This window comes from Urocitellus parryii, chromosome 7, assembly GCF_045843805.1.
Source record: "Urocitellus parryii isolate mUroPar1 chromosome 7, mUroPar1.hap1, whole genome shotgun sequence".
NCBI classification, from domain to species: Eukaryota; Metazoa; Chordata; class Mammalia; order Rodentia; family Sciuridae; genus Urocitellus; species Urocitellus parryii.
Window position 1 is genome coordinate 2,844,880 of NC_135537.1, and position 25,804 is coordinate 2,870,683.

The 25,804-nt window shown below is 56.8% G+C and overlaps 1 protein-coding gene across 3 annotated transcripts in view; it reads left to right on the forward strand.

Annotated features, from left to right (window-relative positions):
* Slc45a4 (solute carrier family 45 member 4) overlaps positions 1-25,804 on the forward strand; it is an 80,169-nt gene that overhangs the window by 51,445 nt on the left and 2,920 nt on the right. For all 3 annotated transcript variants that reach the window (XM_026403051.2, XM_026403052.2, XM_077800888.1), the window contains exons 3-7: positions 19,991-20,179; positions 21,791-21,970; positions 22,436-23,487; positions 24,200-24,299; positions 25,250-25,461. In XM_026403051.2, the coding sequence (XP_026258836.1) occupies positions 19,991-20,179; positions 21,791-21,970; positions 22,436-23,487; positions 24,200-24,299; positions 25,250-25,461 (1,733 nt within the window). The remainder of the gene's footprint in view (positions 1-19,990; positions 20,180-21,790; positions 21,971-22,435; positions 23,488-24,199; positions 24,300-25,249; positions 25,462-25,804) is intronic.

The following is a 25,804-nucleotide window of genomic DNA, read 5'->3' on the forward strand; positions in this document are numbered from 1 at the left end:
CAGATCCCCTGTGAGGCAGCATCTGTGTGGCTCTTGGAGAGCATGTGCAACAGGTGGAGTCAGAGCAGAAAGCCTGCCAGCTCCCTCGAGGCCTGCTGTCATGTGCACTGGCCCGGGCCACCCTGGCTACTATGCTTTGTGCTGTTGCAACTGCCTTCAGAGCTTCCTGGCCAGTTTGAGATGCCACATGTAGGACATACAGGATTTCCACACCGTTTACTGAATGCTTTAACTGTTTTGGAAGAGACTTTTAAAAATGCATGCATTCTTAGTTCCAGGCTCAAAAGATTTGGATAGAGCCCATCAGAGATTCACCTAAAATCCTGTGTTTTGGTTTTGGTCTTATTAGTGCCAAAGTTGTTTGTGATGATAAGACCACAAGATGGGTGGGGGTGGTAAGACCCTTGCCTGACATGGAGAACCCTACAGAGCCTGAGTGGTTCTCCCAGCACACCTGTCCCTGCCCCCCCCCACTGGGGGGAGGGACACCTGCCATGAAGACCCTCACTCAGTAACAAGCCGGCGGTGCACCTGACATCTCCAGCTTGGAGCAGGACTGCAGTCTGTGGCAGGCGCTCTGGGAGGTGGGCAGGAGCAGGCGCCGGGAGCAACCGGGAAGGCCTGTTCTGGAGAGCCGGCCTGGGTGCTGAGTCACACGTGGCCTTTTGGGGAGCCCTCCTCCGTTTTGTTCCCATGTAGTCCTTTCCCTTGGGAAGGAAAAGTCCAGGCTCCCCTCCGTTTATTGTTTCCCTCTTGGCTCAGGAAGTATACTCCAGGGAAAGAGAAAAATCAGATAACAGAGCAAAAGGGCGTCTTTGGTTTCCGTCTCTAGGGGCTGACTCATGAATGAGAATGGCATTAGTGTGGGATCCTACCTGTTCCCTCCTCAGCCAAATCCTGGGGTAGCATCCAGGGGTGAGCAGTCATGTCTGGGGGTTGTTTATGGGGGAAAGCCAGATGAGCCTGTCGTGAGGAGGCAGGTCTGATGGCCAGAGCTTATGTTCTTTTTGTAAACAACCACTTGGTCTTAAGCGTCTGCACTTTTCCTGGTGGCCTCTTGTGAGTCGGAGCTTCGAGGTGCGGTCTGCTGTGGTTGAGAGCTTGCCTTCCCTCCCTGGTAATGCTTGCCCCTTAAAAGCCACCTCACAGCAGATGCCCCAGTGCTGGTGCCTTCTCCACTGCCAGGGTGTGGAGGGCAGGACCTCTGAGGCTGCCTTGCAAGAGTCACCTGCAGGCAGATGCCTCCCAGGTCCAGGCCCGGCCCACCCCACTGTAGGGACTCTGCACACTGTCTCCAGAGCACTGCTTTCCTGTGCAGCTGACTGGTGGCCTTGTGTTGGAATCCAGGGACAGTGACCCTTGGCAGGAGTCGAGAAGCTTGCCTTCCCACCATGAGTGGAAATGCCACTGGTGACAGGTGTGCTTGCACGTGGGTGGTGCCTATTTGCAAGGGTGCCCAGATGTCTTTTTTTTTTTTTAAATTCATATCAGGGATTGAACCCAGGGGCACTTAATCACTGAGCCATATCCCCAGCCCTTTTCCTATTTTATGTTGAGACAGGGTCTCTCTGAATTGCTTAGGGCCTTGCTAAGTTGCTGAGGCTGGCTTTGAACTTGCGATCCTCCTGCCTCAGCCTCTTGAGCCACTGGGATTGTAGACGTGCACCACCACACCTGGCATGTCTGTGGTTTTTGATCATGCATGTGTGCATGTTTTGATCTGGGGAGCTGGTGGGTTGGCATGACAACATTGTAGCCCCTTGCTGTGGGGTGCAGGTATTTCAGTAAAGCACTCCTGCAGCTCAGAGGCACTGACACTTTCTTAGAGTTCCCAGCATGGCTCTTGGAAACAAAGGCAGCAGCTGGCTGGAGGGGCTCCAGAGGCAACATGCCCCTGGGTTGCGTTTTCCTTCTTTGAGAAACCAGGGCTGGGGTGTAGCTCAGGTGTGGAGTACAGTGCTCCTAGTGCACGAGGCCTGCGGGATGGGTGCAGCTAAAACACTGCAGGTGTTTTAGCCGAGTGTGCGCCTATAGCTCTACTTGGGAGGGTGAACAAGGGGGTCACTTGAGCCCAGGACCTCAAGACCCGCATGGGCAGCATAGTGGAAGACCCCATCTTAGCTCCCCTAAGAGGCACCCCTGTCCTGCTTCACTTTGTCCCGGCAAACATGACAGCCCAGAAGTGCCAGCATTCAGGTGGTGGAGACCTGCTTGGTGTGCCTCTGCCTGGCAGTGCTCCCTCCCTCAGACGGCCACCTCTGCAGGGCTGGAAATGGCACTGTGGAAGCCCAGGACACCTCACAGTGGGTGCCTTGTGGCACCCACCTGGGCCTCGACTAGTGTGCTTGCTTGTCTGCAGCCCCCCAGACTGGCCGCCTGCTCTGCCCCCACTGGTCCCCTGGAACTGTGGCCAGGGCTGGAGCACACAGCACAGAGCCTGCGCCTGCGCCTGGTCTGGGGAGGTGCTAGGCAGACACTTGGGGACGCCTGCGGCTGAGTGAGGGACACACGACCTGCAGCCCTTCCTGTGGCTGATGCTGGGGCTGAGTCTGCGTCTGCCTGTGCCTCAGCTTCCAGGAGGCAGGAGGGCAGTGGGCCAGCGCTGCTGAGGAGGAGGTGAACGGCCACAGTTGGACAAGCTTGGAACGTGAGGATGTTGTGCTCAGTGAGACGAGCCGCTCACAGAGGGACAGATACCACAGGATGCCATTGAGTGAGGTCCCTAGAGGGGTCACCTCAGAGGCAGGAGGTGAACTGGTGGGTGCCAAGGACCGGGGAATTGGTTGGTGTCTGAAGGGGCGGATTTGCAGTTCAGGAAGAGGAAGGAGTGGCAGGGTGGACGACGGTGACAGTCAGGTAGTGTAATTAAGCCACTGGACCTTACACTTAAAATGGTTCAAGTGGTAAATCTTACGTAGTTTATCACCATGAGACGTGGGGAAATGGGTGAACCATGGAATTCCAGTAATGGTTGGATGGAGAGCCCGAAGGGACCACAGCACAGCCCACACCAGTCCAGGGAAGGGGGCTGGGGGACGTGTATGGCCGCATGGGAGTCCTTGTGTGAAACCCAACTGCGCAGGCCTCGCCACATCCAGAGTCAGTTAAAACCCACCAGAGGACATCCCAGCGTGGGGTCTGGGCGTGGCGAGTCTCCTGGATTTTGACCACAGGGCTGAGAAGTCTCTTGTGCTGGGGGCTTTGTTTGGGCTGGGAAGTCTGCATTTCCTTGCCTTTCATCATTGTGTTTATGAACAATGAAATGTTCACTGCAATTGTTTTTCCCAAGGAGTTAAATGTGTATATTATTCTTATATCTGATTCCTACCAAGCACCTGCCTCGAGTTCTGGGCACCAGGCCTGGCACTGGAGGTGACATGCACCTGGAAACCTGGGGCTCACCTGGACACCGGGCTTTGTCACCTGGGCAGTGAATTTGGGGAGGTACAAAGGGCCTGAGGGTTTGTGTCACAGTTCAGATGGGGAGGCCTCAGGTGAGACTGTCCACTTAGGTCCCTAGCCAGTGAGTGTCCACCATGTGCTAGGTGCTCTGCCAGGCTTGGGACAAAGGTTGTGGTCTTTGGTCTTTGCCCTGGGCCCTCCCAGTGTGTGTGGGGTGGGGGAGTGGGAAGGACTTCCTAAGGAGAGCAGGGGGTGCAGCAGGTTCAGGATGGGGAAGCCGGCTCAGCACCGAAAGAGGGCACGGGCAGTGGGCGTGTGTCTCCAGCTGCAGAGGCCTGTTGGCCAGCAGTGGAGCAAGGTGAGGAGGCAGCACAGCAGGGAGGGCACTGGGCAGGGGAGCAGCCTGAGACTGGCAGGGCTCCAGAGTTGGGCGAGCCTCAGCAGTAGGCCACCTTGTCCTGCAGCAGTTTCTGAGCTTCTGGGTCATGGTGAATGTCAGAATACAGTGACAACTTGAGCCCTCTGTACTCTGGCTTAGGAAAGACAAAAGATCTTATCAGTTATTCCTGCAGAAAATGATCTTTAAACTCCAGTAAAATCCAAAAATAAGTTAGATTTTAGCAGAACATCATGGGCATGTGTTGAAAGGACAGGACAAGACGGGAGACCAGTGGAGCCACGCAGAGGCCTGTGGGTCCAGGTGTTCAGTGCCACTCACAAACAGGAGAGCGACTCTCTGGGAAGGGTGAGCCGTTGCTCAAGGGAATTACTGTATGATGTTTAGTGTCTAAAAGCAGAGTTAGCTTCATGGAGAACTGTATTCTTCTACACTATAAATTTCAAAATAAGTGTTGTCTTTACTCTTAAAACCAACCAGCAAAGAATGTGTCTACCAGGGAAGTACTTCCTAGATGATGGTGAATTTTAATTAAAAATCTCACTTTTAGTCTGGGGATGTGGCTTGGTAGAGGAGCTCTTGCCTAATGCACTTGAGGCCCTGGGTTTGATCCCTAGCACTGCAGAAAAAAGAGTTATGTAAATCTCACATTGTTGTTTCTTGCTTAAACACTCTTGAGGGTCACACACCTGCACTTTTCAGTATCGTCTGGAAACATGCCAGTGAGGAAGGCAGCCCATCTTCAGAGGACTGTGTTTTACCTGGCAGCAGCTGGGGGCAGTGCTGCTCTCTTCCTCTTCCGGAACCCTGCCCGCGCTCTGCCAGGCGTACTGCCTAGCTCAGTAGGCACCGACTTGGCATCCTCAGAAGTCCTCACCAGGTTCCAGGGGGCCTCTGTGCCCAGTTTTCTCACAACTGCAGACGTCCTGTCTTCTCCTGTGTCCTTGCTAGGGTGTGACAGCCAGGTGTGATTCTGCTGCAGCCTGCAGCTCATGCTCTGCAAGTGGGGCCTCTGTGCAGCTCGGACGTTTTAACTGTCACTTCTACATGAAGCAGGGGCTTCTGAGTGGAGTTAGTTTTGCATGGATTGTTTTCAGCAGTGCTGCTGTGGGTCAGAATACTTCACAGTGTGTTGACCTTGCACAGGCCCAGCTGCGGCTCTGTATGTGGGTCACTTGCATCTCTGTCCCTGGCATGTGACCTTCTCTGGAAACTGGGCAGCAGTGACTAACTCGGAGCTGAGGAGTCAGTTTCCTTTTGCAGCATGCATTTTGAGAGCCTGTTAGGAAGCAGCTGCTGGCTGCCAGGCACACCCTGTCCCCCTGGAGGGCAAACCGGCAGGGGCATGCCCCTCCAGGGACAGCCTGCCCAGTGGTGAGCAGAAGCCTGGGGTGAAGTGCTCTTAGGAGGTGAGTTCACACCCAGGAGATACCACCATGCTGGAAGCAAGCTGAGCCCTGGGGAGAGGCCTGTGGTCATCGGGGCTGGTTCTCAGGGAGATGGTCTGGCAGTGTGTGGGCTGGCTGATAGGTCTTCTCAGACCACTGCCACATTTGTGCGGGGTGAGGATCCTGGCCCTGAGGCGGGAGAATGACCTAGAGCAAGCTGTCCATTTGCGGACGGAACTGACAGGCCGGCACTTCCTGCCCACCTCTGGAACCCTGTGTGGGGGCATGTGCCGCTAGAACACCCAAGACCCCATTCGGGTGGAAGGACTCAAGCAGCACCCAGAGCTGAGTGTCAGGATGGGGCAGGGAGCAGGTCTCAAGGCCACTTTGCACACTGGCCCTTTCAGGCCTACAAAGCTGCGACAAGACGAGGCGGCCTCTCAGAGGTCAGAATCAAAGCTGAAGGGAAAGTGACCTGCCTGGGGCCCCAGCCAGTGGGTGAAAAGTGAGAATATGAGCTTTTCTACCAGCCGCTGCCTCTCACAGGGCCACCAGGCCGGCTTCCCATGCTCCTGACCATGCTGGGCACATCAGGCCCCCACCGGGAGAGAACCCCAACAGACCTGACACCGCAGCCCCGTGCCGAGGCTGTCCACCGTGGTCTCAGCAGCTCCAAGGTTGCAGTTCTCACAGCGCTGGTGAGAGTCCAGACTACAGTGCCTGCTCCTTCAGGGGCCTGCACAACCTTGCAGGACAGCTTCACCCATCAGCGGACCCACAGCCCCTCCCTGCTGAGGCCCTGCACCCAGAGAGCAAGAAGGCAGGAGTGGGGGTGCCTGGGAGCAGAGGTGCCATGGAGGCAGATGAGGCTGGGGGTGAACTGCAACAGCAGCCATTAATAAGAATTTAGTCCTCCTAATTTCCACTCCCTTGCTAGTTCCAATTCAAAAGCATTCTCAAGCTACCTCAGAAACTCCTTGTGGAAGGGCAAGGTGTAATCTCTGAATCCTGGGATTTCCAGCTCCCTCACCCTGCTCTGAGTTGGAACTGGCTGGTACCAGCTGGCCAGAGGCAGCCCTTTGGGTGGTTGCTGACATATCTGTTATTAAAAACTAAATTACGTGTTCACCAGTTTGAATTGTGTTAGCAACAAAGGTGGTAAGGATTCCCTGCTTCCTGATCAGCAGCCTTTGCCCGTGCCCATGGCAAGGTCATCTGCTGCATCCTGTCAATGGAACTCTGGCTGCCACCCTCCTCAGCTCCTTGCTCGGTGACACCCTCGGTGGTTGAAGTCGGCCCCGGGGGGTGTTTACACCACTGGGTCCATGGCACTGTGGAGGAGACCCTGCGGCCAGTAGAGTGTCCGTGCCCTTGTTGTGGAGGCCACACTTGGCCTTGTCATGTGAAGACGGCACCAAGCACCCCTGGAGGTTTCTGGCCACTTGTTGGAGTCAGAACTATATACAACACTGTGCAAGCATGGTGCCTGGGTTTCTGGCCTGTCCCTCTTCAAATGGCAACATCTTGGGGTAAAAGACGCATTTGCTGTGTTCTTGTCCTCGTCATGGATGCGAAGCCCTATACCCCCAGAGTTGGAACACAGATTAGGGAGATTCCCAGAACCCAAGTGTGGAGGGCAGATTTGGGTTCCTACGTGCTCCATCCCTAGTAGCTATGTGACCTTGGCCGTGACAGAATCTTCTGGAAGCTCAGCCCCCCTCTCTTTAAAGCTCACCTGGACATGCCATCTGCAAGGCGGGGCAGGGTGAGTGGAGACCCTGGCCTAGTGCCTGGCACCTGCTGTCCTGCTGCTGCCCTTTGCCCTCAGCCCCATGTGGCTGCTGGTTACCCAGCACTGTTGTCCAGCTCCCACGGAGGGAAGAAGAGCTGGTCCTCTGTGAGCAAACTGCAATTTTCAGATGCTCAGGCCATTTGCCCTTGCATGCCAGTCCCTGGTCTCAGCAAGCCAACAGGTTTGCAAACTAAAATCAATTCTCATTGCCAGAGCATCCAGGTGGGGGTCTGATTTCCTGCACCATTTCCATCTTGCACTGGACTCTGCAGGTTGCAGCTGGGTGCTGGCCTGTCTGCTGAGGGAGGACCCTCCTTGGTCCTCAGGCCTGTTCCTGTGCACCAGGGAGTCTTGCTCCAAAGAAGCCAGGTGGCCTGATCATTCTGGATGTGAATCTCCACTCTTGGCCTCCTGCTATTGCCCTGAGTGCTGCCCAGCTTGCTGCCCAGCTCAGGGTAGCTGGCTGCCCTCCAGGAGTGGCTTCTTATAGCTGTTCTAGGGTCTTTGATCCATGTTACCTGGCACCTGATCTTTGGTGACTTGGTAGGTCCTCTGATCCCAGTATTCTGAGCCCTCCCAGTAGGCCTTGTTAGCATTATGCCCCGCCCTGCCCTGCATCTGATGGACCAGAAATTTTTGAGGCGTTCCTGCTGCCTGGGGTACCAGGGTAGTGCCCTGGCCTGACACAGCCACTTTCGCTCTGCTGGCCCTGTGTTGGACCCACGGCTCCCCTCCACCAGTCTGCTCGTCCCTCAAGAAGCACACCTGTGCCCTTCTTCTCATCAAGCTACCTCAGGTCCCTGCCTGTCTAGTTGGCCCTAGGCCTCAGGCATGGGAAAGGAAAGGTCATCTTTGAGGAGGGCTGGAAGTACTTCTAGGAACCTAGACAGAAAGCTGAGAAGTCTTGGCTCAAACCTCAGGGAGAAACAAGAGTCACCCCCAGGCTGTTCCCGTTGCCTTCCCATGGGTCCTTGGGACCACAGCTGCTGGTCACAGAGCCCACTAATGCATCCCCTGCATGGCCATGGATCCCAACTATGTGCCATGAACAGGGTTCATGTGCAGAGTGGCCTGTGACACTCTAAGCCCAGTGAACCAGACCTGTGCTCCCGGGGGGTGACACAGGTAGAGTTGGCTGCACTTCCTTCCTGGTGCTGATACCACCTGCAAAGGTCCTGACTCTCTTCACACTGTTCCTGTTCTGCCTCCCCTGATGCCCTCTTCCTCATCACCAGGCCATGGATGCCAGCCCTGGGCCCTTGGCTAGCAGGAGTGCCTCAGAATTCTAGTGAGGCAGACACGGGGTGAGGCTGACAGGGAGGCCTCTCCTGCCTCCTGCCTGGTCCTCTGCCATCTGATAGCTCCTTCTTTGTCTCAGCTCCCCACACCCCACCCACATCTCACCATCCCCAATGTCGCCTGGTGCAGCAGCTCCTTCCTGCTCCCGGTGAGTCCCTGTGCCTGTCCCAGGGCCCTTTATCTGTTTCCCCAGTGGCAAGTGTGATGAGGAACTCTCACACCAGCATTGTTGGGGAGTTCCTATGTGTCAGACTCCTCGTGTGACTTGGTCCTTGGAAATCGGGCACTTCCCCAAGTGACAGAGAAGAAAGCAAGGCTCCCCAAGGTCATGGGAATGCCTTACAGCCAGCACAGCACCGGCCCTGGTAGGAGCCCTCGGGTGCCCTGTCTGAGTCCCTCCACAGGGGTCGTGGGTCAGACTTCTTTGGGACACCTCTCTCCATGGCATCCCTGTTCTATGTGTGACATATGGGTCCCTGTGGCATTGCTGTCCCCAGGAGGTGAATTTGCCAGTTTTGCTACCTGAATACACAAGAGACTTAAGGCAGCTGGTTTCACAGGAAAGAGCATCAAATTGGACACCCGTGCAGGCCTGAACCCTGATCCTTGCTAAAGGAACCCTTCCCTCTCACACAGGTGTGTGGGGTGCAGGGACTGCTGTGGGTTTGTAGGGTCCACCCAGGCATTTTGGAGCCTTGGGGATGAGGCCGGGGTCTGGGAACTGTGTCCTGTGTGTCCTCTTCCTTGCTGAAGAAGGGGTTGGGTGCTTCTTGGATGGCCTAATTGCTCAGGGTTGTGTCCACCAGCTTTGGCTTGTGAGTAGCTCCCCTCCCACACCTGGTCCTCCTCCTAAGTTCTTAGGGAACTCTGCTGTGAAGTGAGCTGTGGGTGAACGCTCACCCAGGACGGGCTTTCACTGTTCTCTGTAGACCAGGAGCTAGTGGACTCCTCCAGCGTGTCGACCTTGGCCTCTGTGGAATTTGTTGCAGTACTGGGGCCTCGAAAGTACAGAGGGACTCCAGATACACGGCGTTCCTCATGCGAGGCACTGAGCTAGGGTTTCTGCTTTCTTTAATCCTCTGTGCGTCTGCCTTTTTTAGTGTGCCCCCTCTTTGCCAGGTGACAGGATGTCCGGTCTGCTCCCTGGGTCCCTCAGCTGCAAAGTGGGCTCAGCTCGGGTCTGCCGTGGAGCCCGAGGCCTCTGTGGCTTGCAGCCTGTTGTGGGAGGTCCTGGCATATCTCTGGTCTGGCAGCTGCTCTAGAACTCTTTAGCAGTCGGTCTTCAGGCCCATCTCCCACATGCCGTGGGTGTGGCAAGGCCCTGGGAGCCTCTGGTGTGTATCTGGCATTCTTGCTTAACAGGTGCTGCCTGGGAACCTCGAGACAGTGGATAAGGCCATGCCGTCTTGGAGCTTGCACTTGGGCAGTGAGGAAGCAGATGCACAGGCACCATGAGTGGGGATGGTGGGTGGCGCAAGAGCAGGAATGTGGGAGCACAGTGGAGCCACCTGCCGCGGTGGGGGGGGGGGCTGAGATTCTGAGCTGGATGGGAGCCCCATGTTTCCGGGGAATAGGAGGTGGGTCCCATCGGCTGGGGCAGTTAGGAGGGAAGAGGGCTGGAGGACTGGCCAGCCAGCAGCCGGGGCAAGGCCTTGCAGCCTTGGGCAGGAGGCTGGACTGTCCCGGGCCGGCAGTTTGTGCAGGGTACAGACCTCCTGTGAGGTTTGAGATCACTGGCTGCCAGGTAGGGCTGGGAGGTGGTGGGACGAGGGAGGAAGGGAACACCAGTTGGAAGCCATGGTGCTTAAGTAGAACTCATGACATCACAGCTGTTTTAGGGCACGTGGGAGGGGAAAGGCAGAGAGCTGGGGACAGAGGCAGCGCATGAGCTAAGCCCTGTGGGCAAGAGGAGCTGACAGAAGCTAAGTGCCAGGCTGGTACATGTGGCCAGGAGGCCTGTGGCATCTGGCACTGCATAGGCTGTGGGCTGGGATTGCTGGGTGACCCTAGGGTCTTGCCAGCAGAAGTGGATGGATGATGGGGTCTTTTCTCTGACTCAGGGACCCCACAGGAGGGCAAGAGATGGGTTCTGTGCATACTAAATTTGAGGACCTTTCCCTTCTCTGAGGCCCAAGTCTTGCTTGTTAGAGGCAGTGGGGTATGGCCGTGTGGACCCTGGGTTTAGGCTGCCGGGTATGCCGTGTGTGCATGATGTACTCTGGGGAAGCTTCAGGAGTCCTAAACCAAGTGCCATGTGATGGCTTACACAGGACAAAACACCTGTTCTACTTGGTTTTTTTTTTTCAGTGCTGGGAATTAAACCCAAGGCCTTGCACATTCTAGACAAGTGCATTACCACTGCACTACGTCCCCAGCCCCAGAACATCTGTTTTAAAGAGTTGTGAGATGGGCAGCTATTAAGAGTCAGAGAGCACCTCACATCCCAACTTGCCAGTCCATAAAGACCCCTGTAAGCTGGGCGGGCCAGCTGAAATGGCAGAGGAGCAGGTAGGGTGACCCCAGCTTCTGGGGGGCAGCACTGGCTAGGTGCATCCAACCTAGTTGGACTATTGAGTTTCCTCATGGTTCAAAAACAGGAGCAACGGCCTTGCAGAGTCGCTGGGAAGCCCTCGGCGTGGGCTAGGCCTAGAGCCACACCCAGCACTGGCTGGCAAGAGCAGCTAGAAGTTTACTTTATCACAGGAAGGACCATTCTGGACCATTCCACCCCCGCAGGGAGCAGACCTGGGGAGGTACCGGGGGTCCCAGGATTCCACCTTCTGACCTTTTTGGCCTCATAAGACTGGGCCCACTGTCCCCTGGGCCACTCTCCATGTCACCCTTGCTCATTGCTCCCAGGGAATCTAGAATAAGGTAGAGTGATGTGATGGGGTCGCCTCCCTGGCCCTGGGGCTTCTGGTCGCTCATCCTAAGATTTAGCTACTCCACTCCTAGGAAAGCCCAGGGGGGCAATCCAGGGCCCCCCCTCACCCTGGCCCTTGGTCCCATAGGACTCTGAGAATTGTAGACCTCTAGGAAGGCTTGGTGGGTGGCAGGCAGGGATACAGAGGTGACTTACAAAAGAGCCTGGCAGCAGTCCTGCCCCTCCCGTCTCTGGGAATGCAGTGTTTGAAATGGGGCTGGGGGACACCACCTGGGTGTCCCTCCTCCACTCTGACCCCTCTCCAGAGCACTCCTTGCAGCCCTGTGCTCCCCCACAGCTGGAGGTGTCCCTTCCCCACGGCAGGGCCCCTACCCGACAAGGCCCCGTCACCCATCATCCTGGGTTCCGGGCCTGGTAAGGGGTGGGCTGCACCCCTGGCAGCCTGACTGGGGCTTGGCTTCTCCACTGAGTGGCAGGCCTGAGGTCACTCGAGGATGCAGAGCCGTTCCCATGGAGGACCGGTTCTCACGAGGCTGCTATCGTGAATTTTTGTCTGAGAATACAAGCATATCTGGACATGGCAGGCTTTGGCTATTGAGTGAAAGAGCGTGAGTTCCTATTCCCATCCCAGACCTTTTGTTAACATTTATAGGCCACTTTCCCAGCCCCCTCCCCCTCAAAAGCACCAGTTTATCAAAAGTGCCCTTGTGAATAGAAGTCGCCCCACGTGACCCGAGCGTCGCAGTGACCTCATACAGCCCACCGACGCGCAGTGACACAGTGAGTGTTTCCTGTGAACGGGGAGCCTTCCGGGTCCCACCATTGTTGTTCAGCTTTTGCCTGGAAAAAACAAGAGTTATTTACTAGGGACCGGAGTTGTGTGCGGCGCTTTGCTGGGAACTGCCTGTCTGGGGCATCTCAGCCTGCAGGGGGGGTGGGGACGGCCCGGGGGCGGCCCAGGGGGGTGCTGGGGTGTCTCAACCTGGGCCCTGGGGCATCTCAGCCTGCGGCAGGTGCAGGGGGCTCGCTCATCCAGGGCTGCCTTGGAGATGTGATGGGAAGTGTTTATTTTTCTTGCCAACGTGTGAAACAAAAGAGAGCTGTCACCCTGTCACTTGGCCAGCTCTGTGGGCTCTGTCCCATTCCTGGGACTTGTTAGCTCAGTGGCAGGTAGCTTTGGAGCAGAGGCCCTCATTTCCTGCTGGTCTGACCCTTGGCAGCCTGGAAAGAACTTCCAGGGGAGTTGGGAGAAGGGAGAGGCCGCCCCTGCTGCTCTGTGGGCCTGGGCTCAACCCCTCTTCCAGCCTGTGCTACCCAGGTCCTTCAGCCTTCCTGCCAGAGCCCTGGCTGTGCCAGCGGCCTGCCTCACCCAGCCATGGTTTTTAGGCTTTGGTAGTGTCTTACTTACCCCAAGGCAACACCTGGGAGACCACAAGCCCACCCATAGGTGTCCAGTAACCTGTGTCTGATGCCATGGTAAAGAGCTCTCATCTCAGGCATCACACTCCTTCCGGGGAGGAGAGTTGGGGGTCGGATTGGCATGGCTCGACCCCACACTGTTGTCAGTCAGCGTTGCTGAGCACAGAGGAATTGGCTGCGTGGCCAGCCCTCAGGAGCTAGTGGGCTGCTAGGGAGGTGAGGTCCATTCAGGGTGGGGGGCCACACGTGCTTAGGGAACCAGGCCACATGGTTGGCGGTACTGTGATCCCTGCTTTGGTCTCCTCTTCTAGACACCTTGTCTGTGATAGGCTCAAGCAGATTAAGTAGCACCTGTATGCCCAAGGGGTTGGTTGGCTGCCCGTAGTTGGGTGTGTTTGTTTTGTGCAGTGCTTGGGATAGAACCCAGGGCCTCCCACTTGCTAGGCAAGCACTCTACCACTGAGCAAATCCCTGGCCCTTTTCATTTAATTTTGAGACAGGATCTCGCTCATCTGCAGTCCTCCTACTGAAGCCTCCCAAGTTGCTGAGACGACAGGCATGCGCTGCGGCACCTGGCTGATTTGATTTTGAGATGGGGTCTCATTTGCCCAGGCTGGTCTCCAGCTCCTCCATAAACCATCCTCCAACATGGTGGGATTGCAGCAGTGGGCTGAGCCTGCCACCAAGCAGTGTTGTATCCACTGAAGGGAAGCAAAGTGTGTCCCCGATCACTGGGAGCTGGTGCCTCAGCAGGTGTCTTCATGCCCAGTAGGCTTGGTGTGACCTCTGCTGGAGCAGACCTGCCCAGGGCCTGTTGTCTCAATACCGTGATGCTGTTCCAAGTAGACTGGGTGCCCAAGGGGCAGGGGAAGGGTGGACAGGAGAAGCCCCTAAGCTGCTGCGTCTGACCAGGCTCTGAGGACACAAGGCTTGGGAAGATCTAATCTGGGCCCTCCACCTTGTGTGTTAAAGTAATTTATAACATCAGGCCAGGAGGAGCTGCCAAAGGCTCTGAGCATGGGTCTTCAGCAGCTCTGGCCTTGAGGAGGCCCTCCTGGGTTGGTGGCCTGACAAGAGAGCTTGGTTGACAGGGCAGGGCAGGGCAGGGCAGGGTGACTGTGGGGGTCAGGACTGAGAGAGAGGGAAGCAGCCCCCAGGTGGAGGTGCCAGCACATGCTGCTCAGCAGAGCAAAGCACCAAGCCAGAGACACAGATGGGGGCATGTGAGGAGGGGAGGGGAGGGTGGCTGAGGACAGGAGGAGAGGGGTGGCCTGAGCAGGCCACCCAGGGACCTCTACCTCCTCTGGGGCCCAGGTGAGCTGGTGAGCCTGCGAGGACTCTGCCCAAAGGCTCAAGGCCACGGCAGTCAGTAATGGCTGGCCGGGTGAGCAGGTGGGGTAGGAACAGGGAGCTGAGAGCCTGGCAGGTGGTTTTCCCCAAGGCCATCTCTTTTTGCCCCTCAGGCATCAGGCTTGCTGTGAGCTGGAGAAGGCAGGCTGGTGCCCAGTGGGTCTGTGCATCCCCTGGAGCCATCAGTACCAGGCCGGATGTAGCTGGTGACTGGGAGCATTCTCCCTGGGGGCGTGGAGCTTTGGCCCACACCTGCAATCTCCTTTTGCCTCCCTGATCCCTGGCCACTGCTGCCCAATCATAAAATACTCTCTAGTTTCAGCCCTATTTTCAGAAGAGTGGTGGGCTTTCCCAGCTCCCATCTGAGAACTCTGTGCCTAGAGCCACCCGCATCCCTCCCAGCCAGAGCTGCAGGTCAGTGCAGGGCTCTGCCCAGAGAAGCACACACCCACAGAGCAGGCTCGCCCCAGCACCCTCTTGCCCTTGGGGATAGCCTCTGGAGAGCAGCCTTGGGGTGCAGCCTGTGGGTGGACTGAGAACAGTGCCACTGGCCCTGGGGAGGCTGCATCTGACCCCCGCCAGGGTGTTAGGTTGAGTGGGTGCTAAGCCATGGCCTCTGTGCCTCAGTCTCCCTGACTTCCTGTGGTTGCAGCTTTGAAAAGCAGCTGCAGCTATTCAGCAGAGCACAGGGTGTCTGTCCCTCATGCCGCGACTCCCACCACTTCCTGAGCCGACCCGTTGGCCTGCAGTGAAAGAGTCTCTGAGGAGAGGAACGTGGGGCAGTCGACCCGAGGCTCTGTGGGGTCTAATGACAACCCCCAGACATTTTCTGTGGGGCTCAATGGGCAGGTTCCCTCTGCCTGTCCTTATAGTGGGGCTTCTGCATGAGTCCAGCTGACACGGGGCCTTGCACACACTCAAGAGGATGAGTTATGGACAGTCCCCTGTGGCTAGGCCCTGTGCGTGTCCATGCTTGGTCCAAGAGTGTTCATGGCTGACCATGGCCCTACAGAGGCATGTAGCTCACTTCTCCAGGTATGAGGCCTGGTGGTCTCCCTCCACCCTACTGACCTCAACCTGAGAGGCTGAAGTTGGCTGGAGCTTCTGCCAGGGAGCCTGGTGTATCTCTATTCTTACATGGAGAGTGTTCAGTGGGAAGGGGATGAGTGGCATGTGTCTACGCCCATCCTCCTGGTGCCAGCTTGCCCTCCTTCTGCCTTAACACCTACCTTCCCAGCCACTTCCTGAGCCTAGGCTTCCAGCCCTGAGACCCGCTAGTAGCAAAGCTGCCAGGTTGGCCAGTTGGCCCAGGTGTAACAGAGGAGGTAACAGACCTGTCTCCAGACCCCAGCTCGAGATTCGAACCAGTCCTGGTGCTGCTGCTGGCCCTCAAGTGGCTGCACCCACGCAGAGCTGACAAGGGGTGTTGGGATCGTGGGTGCTGGCGGATTATCTTTGTCAGGCCATTCATTGGACTGTCACTATGTCAGCAGGTCACCTCTCTGAGCCTTCCTCTCCTCACCAGAAAAGCAGGAACCGTAATGTAAGCCTCAGTAGTGATTGTGAGAACACAGTAACATGTGACCAGGCTCTGTAAATCCTGTCACAAGATCATCACCATCGGTAGGTCATGGAGAGCTGTCCCTGCCACCAGTCTCCCTTCTGGCCTGTGTCAGTGACTGCAGTTCACCCTACCTGCTGGCCACTTACCAGTTACCCTGAGTCAGAAGGTCAGGGCAGCGTGGCATGCAGAGAGAGCTGGTAGTTGCTGCATGACACAGTTTGGTTTAAGGGAACAGGACATGTTGGTTGCCTCTCTCTGCAGCTTGCAGTGTGACAAAGCAGGGCAGAAGGCAGATGGTCACGACACAGAGTCCATGAGGCCAATAATGGCTGCCAAGGGTCAGGCAGCCAGAGGTCACAGAGAAGCACCTGCAGTAGCCCTCCCACAGGTAACGGGCGCTGATTGTGGACAGGATGTAAAGAAAGACTCCCCAAAGGCAGTAGAGTCACAACAGAGGGCCAGAACCTGGAAGAGGAGGGGCAATTGGAAGAAGGGAATGGTATGGGCTGACCTGTGTGTCTGTCTGTCTCTCTGTCTCTCTCCAACTTGAACTGAAAATTCCTTAGTCATGCCACAGGGTGGCGAAGACATGGCAGCTGCCAGCCCTCTTCCTGTCTCACGGAACCAAAGACGCAGGGAGGGACCCAAGCCTCGCATGTACACTGCTTGTGGCTCTGTTTGCTTCCTGAATGGCCTGTGCACATTCATAGCCAGATCTCAGGCTGCGTAGCTGCAGCTGGTAGAACTGCACGGAGTTCTGCCGTCTCACTCTGCGGGGAGAACAGAGCTCTGAAGTTTGAGTCCAGCTCGGGTAATTGTGTACAGCAGAAATATCGATAGTCCTGGAAGGAACATAACAAGAGTATGAAGTCTTCGTGACACACTGTTCGCAATGTCTAGGGCACAATTCAGCATTTCTTTTTCCTTTTTTTTTTTTTTTTTTTTGTGTGATGCTGGGGATTGAACCCAGGGCCTTGTACATGCAAGGCAAGCACTCTACCAACTGAGCTATGTCCCCAGCCCCACAGTATTTCTAGGCACAAAGAAAAAGGACTGAAAAAATAAAAAAGAAATGTCCCTTTACTCTAGAGAAAAGGCAGCAGGGGAAACTGACCCCAGGGGAGGATCAGATTGGGATTGTCAGGAGGCCCACGTGACTGGTTGTTACATGAAGGGAAACACGCTCGTGATGTAGAGTTCTAGCACAGAAACAAGTGTAAGAGGGGAAACTGACAAACTCGAGAACCAAAAAATACTACATCCGAATTGAAAGTTAACCAGTAGGATTAAGAGCAGATTGGAGACAGGAGACCTAAAGATTCCTCAGTAGAGATCATCCACAGCAAAGGACAGAGAATAAAGATCGTAAAGAGAGATGAAGAGAGCCTGAGGAAACGGGGACAGTATCAAAGAGTCAGTCTGTGTGTTGTATGCATATAACCACGTATGATAGTCTATAATTGGAGTCGTAGAATAGAAGAAATAGAGAACAGATCATCACAACATTGTAAGAGTTGTAAATCTACAGATTTGTGAAGTCCAGCGGGCGAGCCCGAGCACGGTACGTGTCAAGCACCTCTTCCCTAGACCCATGAGAGCCACACTGCTGAGAAGCAGCAACAGCAGGAGGCTCTGGAGAGCAGCCCTGCGCATGGTGAGCAGGGCACAGCCTCCTTGAATGACACAGTGGAGCTGCACCACTGGGAACCCTCCTCAGGGTTCTCAGTGAAGAGGGTTGGAGCCCAGACTCTGTATCCAGCAGAAATATTCAAGAATAAAAATGCAATAGGAGATTTCAGAGTCCAAATCTGAAAAAAAAGCATCAGCAGATGCTTTTTAAGGAATGCCAAATAAACCAAAGAAGCGTCTTCAGGTACAAAGAAACAGATCTTTCAAGAAGGAAGGAATTGTCCTGCAAATGGTGAAATGTGTAGGTATATACGATTGTTTCTTCTGGATTCCTTTAGAATAGATACAACTGGTAAAAGCAAAAGCATATGGTGGGGTCTGTGTTATGTATTATCATGTTCACTGAGTGGGCTGTAAGTGTTTGATAGATAATATCTGTAGTGATCACTGAAAGTACCTACCACTGAAGGCTACAGAATATTGGGATTTGCCTAGATATTCAGTTAATCAAAAGAAAATAGGAACAGAGAAGCAAAGAAACAAGGGGGGTCAGACAGAAAGCAAATAGCAAATGGTAGACCTAACTCCAACCTAATCATAATTACGTTAAGTGTAAGTAAACTGAATATGCCAACAAAGATGCATAGAAAAATAAGAGCCATTTATATACCGTGTATTTAAAAAGTGCCGTGAGAGGGGGACTGGTGAAGACCCAGCTGGCAGAGGGGTGCCTCGGCGGGGTGGCTGTCACCTTCAGGTGAAGGGCCTCCAGACAGAGTGCAGCTGGGGAGCCGACGGGCTGGCAGCAAACTGCAGCATCTAACCTGGGGACTCCAGATTTTGAATCTCATAGCTTTTTATGTCAGGAAATAGTTTACTTTGATCTTTTCAACTTGGTAAAATGTAACATCCATTCTTAACTGGAAGGCCACACAAAAATAGATGGCAGAATCTGCTAGCCATAGCTCTCGAGGAGGAGCTGAGCCTGGGGTGCGCCTGTGAGCTCCTGCAGATAGCACAAGTGATGACCGACACCTGGGCCCTGAAGAGCCCACGCTGGAGCCCTGCCCCTGCCCCTGCCCTGGGCAGCCTCCTACCAGCCACACACACCTACAAGTGTGAGGAGGAGCAGTGTGTTCCTCGGGCCCAGGCACAGCCCTGACTTGAGCAAGCTGCCCTGATGTGGGGGCAAGCGTGTGGGGCACACAGGCTCGGCAGGACTGTTCCTTCAAAGCCTGCTCTGTCAACCTGCTGGGAGAGAGCACCTGCCGGACTGCCTGTGTCCCCCTCTGAAGACTGCGACCCCACAGCCCCACCCTCCATGGGCTCAGGTACCCGCTCCTGCCTCGCCCACAGCCCAGTTCCCCTGTCCACTCCTCTTCCCTTGGCTGAATGGTGTGGCCTCCCAACCCTGTCAGCCACCCTGAGCAGCACAGTCATATGACATCTCTCCACGGCCGGCTTCTCAGCCCATGTGGTGGCCTGGGGGCTGGAGGCTGCCTAGGCCAGGCCCAGCACCAGGCCTGCTGCTGTTACCCAGGGGGACATGCAACAGGTCCCCCTCATGTCTGCTCATCCCCTGCAGCTGGACCAGCATCAAACAAATGCGTCTGCTGTAACTTGCACACTGATGTGCCAGGTGTGTGTGTGTCCAGGTTGATGGAGCCACAGGGTCCCTTAGGTGGCACTTCAGTCTCACTGGGAAAGGTCTGATTTGTGGAAAACCTGGTCTCAGAAGGGACTTGGTAACAGACCACACTGCAAGGCCTCGAAGTGGAGTGCACCCGAGGATTTGCACTGAGGGCTTGGCCAGCCACAGCCCAAGACAGGATCAGAGTTTGGTTAATGGGTCCCTGAGCAGCATGGCAGGGACAGAGTAGGAGTCTTAGAAAAGGAATTGAGGCTATTGGAGGCTGAGCAGAGAGGTGACTTCTGCACAGGGCAGACTGACACTCCCTGGCCAGCATCTCTGTATGGTTTGGGTCAGCAAGCCTTTTTCTCTGTGGGTGTCATTTGGCTCCAGGCTGGGAGGGGAGAGGGCTGCAGGTGAGCTGTCACAGATCTCCAGGGAGCCACAGCCTGTCGGCAGTGCATATGGTGTCTCAGGTGTTCCAAAGTGCACCCTGTGCTCAGGGTGGGCGATGCTGCAGGCAGGGCAGGAAGTGGGTGTGGGGCCTCCTGAACAGGTGTCCCACCCCCCCACCAGGAGTTTGAACAGTGACAGGTGAGTGCTTCTTTTTGGCATGAACGTGAGAGCCAATGGGGTGCTAGAGGGTACCCCAGCTATTTGGAGGCCTGCACCAGGGGTGCAGGACCCATCGAGAGAAGCAGGGAGGTGCTGAGCACAGGGATGCAATTTGGACTCGACACTTGTCATGAAGCTGTGACAGTCTGTGGGGGTGATGTGTTTCCCATTCTCTGAGTTTTTAGCCTCACTCTAAATAGGTTTGGTCAAGAGCTATTTTGGAGAGAGGATTCCTAACGTGAGCATCGTTAAGGGTGGTCGGGGTAGTGTGGCCAGTGGCAGCCCATGTGTCCCCCTCGTGTGCCCCTCAGGGAGAAGCCAGAGTCTGTGCCTACCGTGGTGCCACCTCTGGTGCCCCAAGGGCCTTCATCAGCCCTCTGGCACTTGGCAGCACCAGCAGCTTGGAGCGTCTGCCCAGGCCATGCTGCCCCAGCACCTGTGGCACGCATAGCCGGACCACACAGCTGCGCCCAGTGTGTGCTGCCCTGGTACTGTATGCAGCAGGTGGGCCTGGTCACCCACACCAAGGCCCCTGGCTCGCCTGGCCTCCCTCAGGAGGAGGTGTGCCCTAGGAACCTTGCACGTGGGCACATGCCCGCTTCACACCACGTGTTCCCCCAGGGCTCCCGGAGCAGTACTACAGTCTCACCTGGTTCCTGAGCCCCGTCCTCGGCCTGCTCTTCACGCCGCTCATCGGCTCTGCCAGCGACCGCTGCACCCTGAGCTGGGGCCGCCGCCGGCCCTTCATCCTGGCACTCTGCGTGGGCGTCCTCGTGGGCGTGGCGCTGTTCCTCAACGGCTCTGCCATAGGTGAGTGCTGCTGCGCACCCTGTGCAGACCGGGGACTTCACTCTGGCCCCCTGGCGGTGGCCAGGCCCAGGCGGCTGCTGGAGCCGCCTTGTGGGAAAGCTGGAGGAACCTGCTCACAGGGAAAGGCTTCCTGCCCACCGACTGTTTGTTTTTCATGCGTATCTGACACCACGTCCTGTTTCCAGCTTATTTCAGTAATTATCTCTTCTCTTTTTGTTCTCCTTTTCTCAGAGTTGGTGTTGAAAGCGTCCAGAGCTGGTCTGATACTTGTTTTTTGTTTCAGGCTCTCACGTGCTGTTTTTACTGGTGGTGGTTTTGTTTTTAATCAAAGCAACTATGTGTGGGAAAGTGTGTTTGCCTTGAGGGCATTTGTCAAATGGGGTAGTGAGCTCCCCGCACATCCTGAGGTGGAGGTGCCTGTGCACGCCCAAGGAGAGAAGGACTCGCCTGAGGTTGGGTGCGGGGCCAGGAACCTTGGTGCAGGAGGGCTACTGACTCAATGGGCCTGGCTGCAGGTGGGACTGTGGGCTTGGTCCTGCCCACCTCCTGAGCCTAGCGTCCTCCAGCCAGCCCAGGCCCGGTACAGATGCCCTGGGGCCGCTTGCCTCCCATGCCTGTTGCTGGCTCTGGGCTTAGCCTCCCCTTTCCCATGAGCAGGGAGGTCCTCCGATAGCTGGGTGGCTTTCCTGGGCCATGTCTGGGGTACAGCCCCATCACATATAGCCAAACACAGCCAGCCCAGAAGCTCCAGCCCTCAACCTGGGTGCTGTCACTGTTTGCAGTCTGAGGCCAGTGGGGTGCTTCCTGGCAGAAACCCCGTTTTCTGTGCCTCCTATGGACCAATTTGTCCAGATTTGGCCGAACAGTGCTGTGGGGCCAGTCCTGGGCCCCAGGCTTCAATCCCACCCCATGCCCTCTGATCCTCATACAGGAGGGTGTGCTTTTTTCATGGGAACATGAGGCCCAGTTTGGCTGGTCAGGCATCGGGGACAGGAGGGCAGTTTGATGTCTGGGTCAGGGTAGACCCCTGAGGAGCTTCCTGCAGGCTCACGCTATCTCCATAGGACTGGGACCAGGGTGCGTGGCCACTTGGGTCCCTCTTGGCTGCACCCTCCAGGGCCAGGCTGGTACAGGCAGCAGGCAGAAAGCCCAAGGGGCCCTCTCAGCATGCGTCAGAGGTCTTCCAGCCCATGGGCTGGCCCTGGGGGCTGGCCTTCCGGGGCCACAGGCGGCCTGGAGGCTGGCCTTCGGTATCAGTTCTTGTTGAGAAGGGCAAGGAGATGCTTTTCTCACAGAAGCTGAAATGGCAGTGCTTAGCTGGCACTAGCTGGCACTCCCAGCAGGAGGCCACCCTTAGCAATGGTCCAGTGAGCCCGGCCTGCTCCCCTTCCTGCTCAAGCACAGGGCCCGGAGCCTTTTGGAAGAATCTCCCCACATGCCACACGGCGGGAAGAAGCAGCTCGTTTCTTTCCCAAGGGTCTGCCAAAGAACGAGGCTCTTGCTCTGGAGAGGTCCCACTGTGCCAGCCGCCTCCCTGCAGGGGACTGCTAGCTCCCCAGTCCAACGGGGCAGGTATTGCAGTCTGATCACCCCCTCCCATTCTCTGTCCAGGTCTGGCCCTTGGTGATGTCCCCACCCGGCAGCCCATCGGCATCGTTCTCACAGTGCTGGGAGTGGTGGTCCTGGATTTCAGCGCTGATGCGACCGAAGGGCCCATCCGCGCCTACCTGCTGGATGTGGTGGACAGCGAGGAACAGGATATGGCCCTCAACATCCATGCCTTCTCTGCTGGTAACGCCTTGCCTGGGGCAGACCGGCCTCCCTCAGTCATCTGCCAGGGTTCCGGGACGGGGTGGGCTTCTGCTGCCCTGTGTGCAGCCCTAGCAGGATGAAGAGGCAGGAATGGGGACAGAGTGTCAGGCCAGTCCTGCCTGGGGTGACGTGCTCACAGGGCAGATGGGCAGGCCCCATGCTGATCTCTGCCCTCCGCCAGGCAGTTCAACACGCATCCAGTAGAGGACCCTGAGCCTATGGCCATGTCAGATCTGGGAGTAGTTTGCATTTAGTTAATTAAGCAGGGATTTGTGAGACCCTAGTCCTCAGTTCCACAGTCAGGGTCCCCTGTTTTGTCCCCTCCCTCCTGGCCCCCACTACCATCTTGTACTCCATCCCAGCCCCTGTGTCCTGACTCACTCAGGGTGGGCCTGGGGATGGGGGCCGCAGTGGTCACTGGCTCACCCCTGCTCTCCCCACCAGGCCTCGGCGGGGCCATTGGCTATGTGCTGGGCGGGCTGGACTGGACGCAGACCTTCCTGGGCAGCTGGTTCCGGACACAGAACCAGGTGCTTTTCTTCTTCGCTGCCATCGTCTTCACGGTGTCAGTGGCCCTGCATGTCTTCAGTATCGAGGAGGAGCAGTACTGCCCACAGCAGGACCGCAGCTCGGAGGAGGCCGCCCTGCCCAGCACCAGGCTCAGTGGTGCCCTGGCCCCCACCTCTGGCCTTGCACAAGACGGCAGCCCCCTGTTCCCAGACGAGGTGCAGTCGGAGCACGAGCTCCCCCTGGACTACCTGGACGTGGACCTGGTGCGCAGTAAGAGTGACTCTGTGCTGCACGTGCCGGATGCTGCCCTGGACATGGAGCCTGAGCTGCTCTTCCTGCACGACATCGAGCCCTCCATCTTCCATGACACCTCCTGCCCCAACACCCCCCGGAGCACCAGCCAGGAGCTACTGAAGGCCACACTGCCCCGCCTGTCCACGTTCCTCAGGGAAACGGCCAAGGAGGACGAGACCTTGCTTGATAATCACTTGAATGAAGTTAAAGTCCCAAACGGAAGTGGCTCTCCGCCCAGGGACCCCCTTGGCTACGTGAGGGTAGGCATGAAGCCCTCGGCCACATCTGGCTCCATGAGGCGGCGGAGGCATGCATTCCGCAGGCAGGCCTCCAGCACCTTCTCCTACTACGGCAAGGTCGGGTCCCACTGCTACCGCTACCGGCGGGCCAATGCCGTGGTGCTCATCAAGCCGTCCCGCAGCATGAGCGACCTGTACGACCTGCAGCAGAGGCAGCGGCAGCGCTGTCGGCACCGGAACCAGAGCGGGGCCACCACCTCCAGCGGGGACACAGAGAGCGAGGAGGGCGAGAGTGAGACCACCGTGCGCCTGCTGTGGCTGTCCATGCTCAAAATGCCCAAGGAGCTGAAGCGGCTGTGCCTCTGCCACCTGCTCACCTGGTTCTCTGTCATCGCTGAAGCCGTCTTCTACACCGACTTCATGGGCCAGGTCATCTTCAAAGGGGACCCCAAGGTGAGCACCTGGGCAGGCGGCTGGGAGCGTGGGGTGGTGGGGAGGAAGTGTGGCACGCTGAGAATGAAAATAGGGCCTCTGCCAAGCCTGCCCTCACTGCCCCGTCCACGTGGACCAGGCGCTGTGCAAGCCTGAAGCAGGTCACCATGGGGCCCCGGGAGCCGTCATGCCCGCCTGGCACTCCACCAGGAAGGCGCACTTTGAGAAGCCCAAGTGAGGCTGTCTTCAGCTGTCTGCCGCCCTGTGCCAAGCTCACCCAACCTGGCAGTTCAGGTGACCATCTGGCGTCACTCATGCCAGCTGTGCTGGCGGTTCTTCCAGCCCCTGTGGTACCAGTAGGGCACACCCTGTGTTGTGTTTGCTACCTGGTCAGGAGGGCCTCAGAGATCAACACACACCAGGCCCACATGTCCACTCCTCTTCAGGTCTAACCTGGGGCTTAAAGAGGGCAGGGTCACCCCTGGGTTTCTGAGCTACAGAGTCAGATGTGGCAAGGAGGGACCCGAAACCACTGACCCACTGAAGACTGGACCAGGGAGGGCCCCCTTCTTGCTTGGAGCGCTTCTTACCTCCTGTGGACCAGGGAGGGCCCTTCCTTGCTGGAGTGTTTCTCACCTCCTGAAATACAGTCAGCCACAGTTGAAATGCAGAATCACCCCTTTGTCCTGAGCACGCAGCCTATGCCCTGCTTACCCAGTCTCCTTCCGAACAGGACGCCTCCAACTCAACTGCCTGGCACGCCTACAACGCTGGGGTGAAGATGGGCTGCTGGGGCTTGGTCATTTACGCTGCTACCGGTGCTATTTGCTCAGGTGAGAGGTGTCCAGTTCAGGTAAGCTGTAGCCCTAGAGAGTTCTCGGCAGTCAGATGAGGGGATCCCGTATCTCATAAGGCTCAGGTGTCTGTGGGACACTGACTTCTGTCTGGGCAGGTGAGAAGCTGTGGGAATAGCTGCTCTTGGCTGTGCTAGGAAGGGATGTCTCTGAGAGCCTGTGGAGGCTGTCTGTGCTGTCCCACAATGCTGTCCATATGGACCGCACCTCTGTCTGGGCTGTCCTGGGTCCTGCCGGTTCCTGCCCAGGGCTCAGCAGGAGGAGCAGGGTCCAGGCTGTCATGAGCATGAGGCCTCTACCTACAGGCACAGCTTTATCCTGATGGATAGGGTGGGGTGACAGGCACCCACCCCAGGAGCAGCATGCTCAGCTCAACCTCTGGGACTAGACATGATCATGGTCAGGGTCCCCTTGCCTACCCATACTGTCTAAACCCTGGGGAGGAGGCCAGCTTTACACCAGCCTTGAGTGGACTTGGGTGGCTAAGGTAAATGCCACGAGGTCAGCCAGGCACTGGAGCAGCTGTGACTCAGCTGTTGCCGCTGCTCTGGTAGAGGAATTCTCAGGAGCTTGGGAGGCACCTCCTGGAGGAGGTGTCATCTAAGCCACCAGGTCAGGATGGGTGGTGCAAGGCAAGGTCCTGAGACGACGACCTGGGCTGCCCACGTCAGGAGAACAAAGTAGTGCTGGGTCAGGCGAGCGAGAGTGTTCTGGCAGGTCAGGGAGGCCCAGAGCTGTCGGAAGGGCCAGCTGCTGGCCTTGCTGAGGTGCCAGAGCCACGGGGGGCCAGGCAGATCCAAGACTGCAGATGCATTCAGGAGCAGGCAGTACCTGTACCCCAGACCCCATTTCAGCTGGAGGAAGCCATGTTGGAGGAGACAGGACAGGAGCGATGAGCTCATCCCTGTCCCTGTGGTCCCTCTCTGCAGCCTTGCTACAGAAGTACCTGGACAACTACGACCTGAGCATCAAGGTCATCTACGTGCTGGGGACACTGGGCTTCTCTGCAGGCACAGCTGTGATGGCCATGTTCCCCAATGTCTATGTGGCCATGGTCACCATCAGCACCATGGGCATTGTCTCCATGAGCATCTCCTATTGCCCCTATGCCCTGCTGGGACACTACCATGAAGTCAAGGAGGTACGTCCATCCCCAGGGTGCTGGGGTAGGGGTGGCAAAAAGGAGGCCTAGGGAGCCACACTCCAGCCAGGGACATCCCCATCCCAGACTATGCTGTCCATCTCCACTCCCAGAAGCCTTCAGCTGCTGCCTGCCCTGGTCAGTCTCTGGCCACAGGATCCCTCCAGCACTGTAGGCCAGTCTTGCCAAGAGGCTTCTGGAAGTGCTCCCTGGAGGGTCACTCCCTGCCCTGCTTGAAAGACCCATCAAGCATAGTCATCTGCCCTAGTACAGAGTTCATCATACACCTGGGCATGGGTGCGGACCATGACTGTCCAGCACTGTACACCTCTGAGGGGAAAGG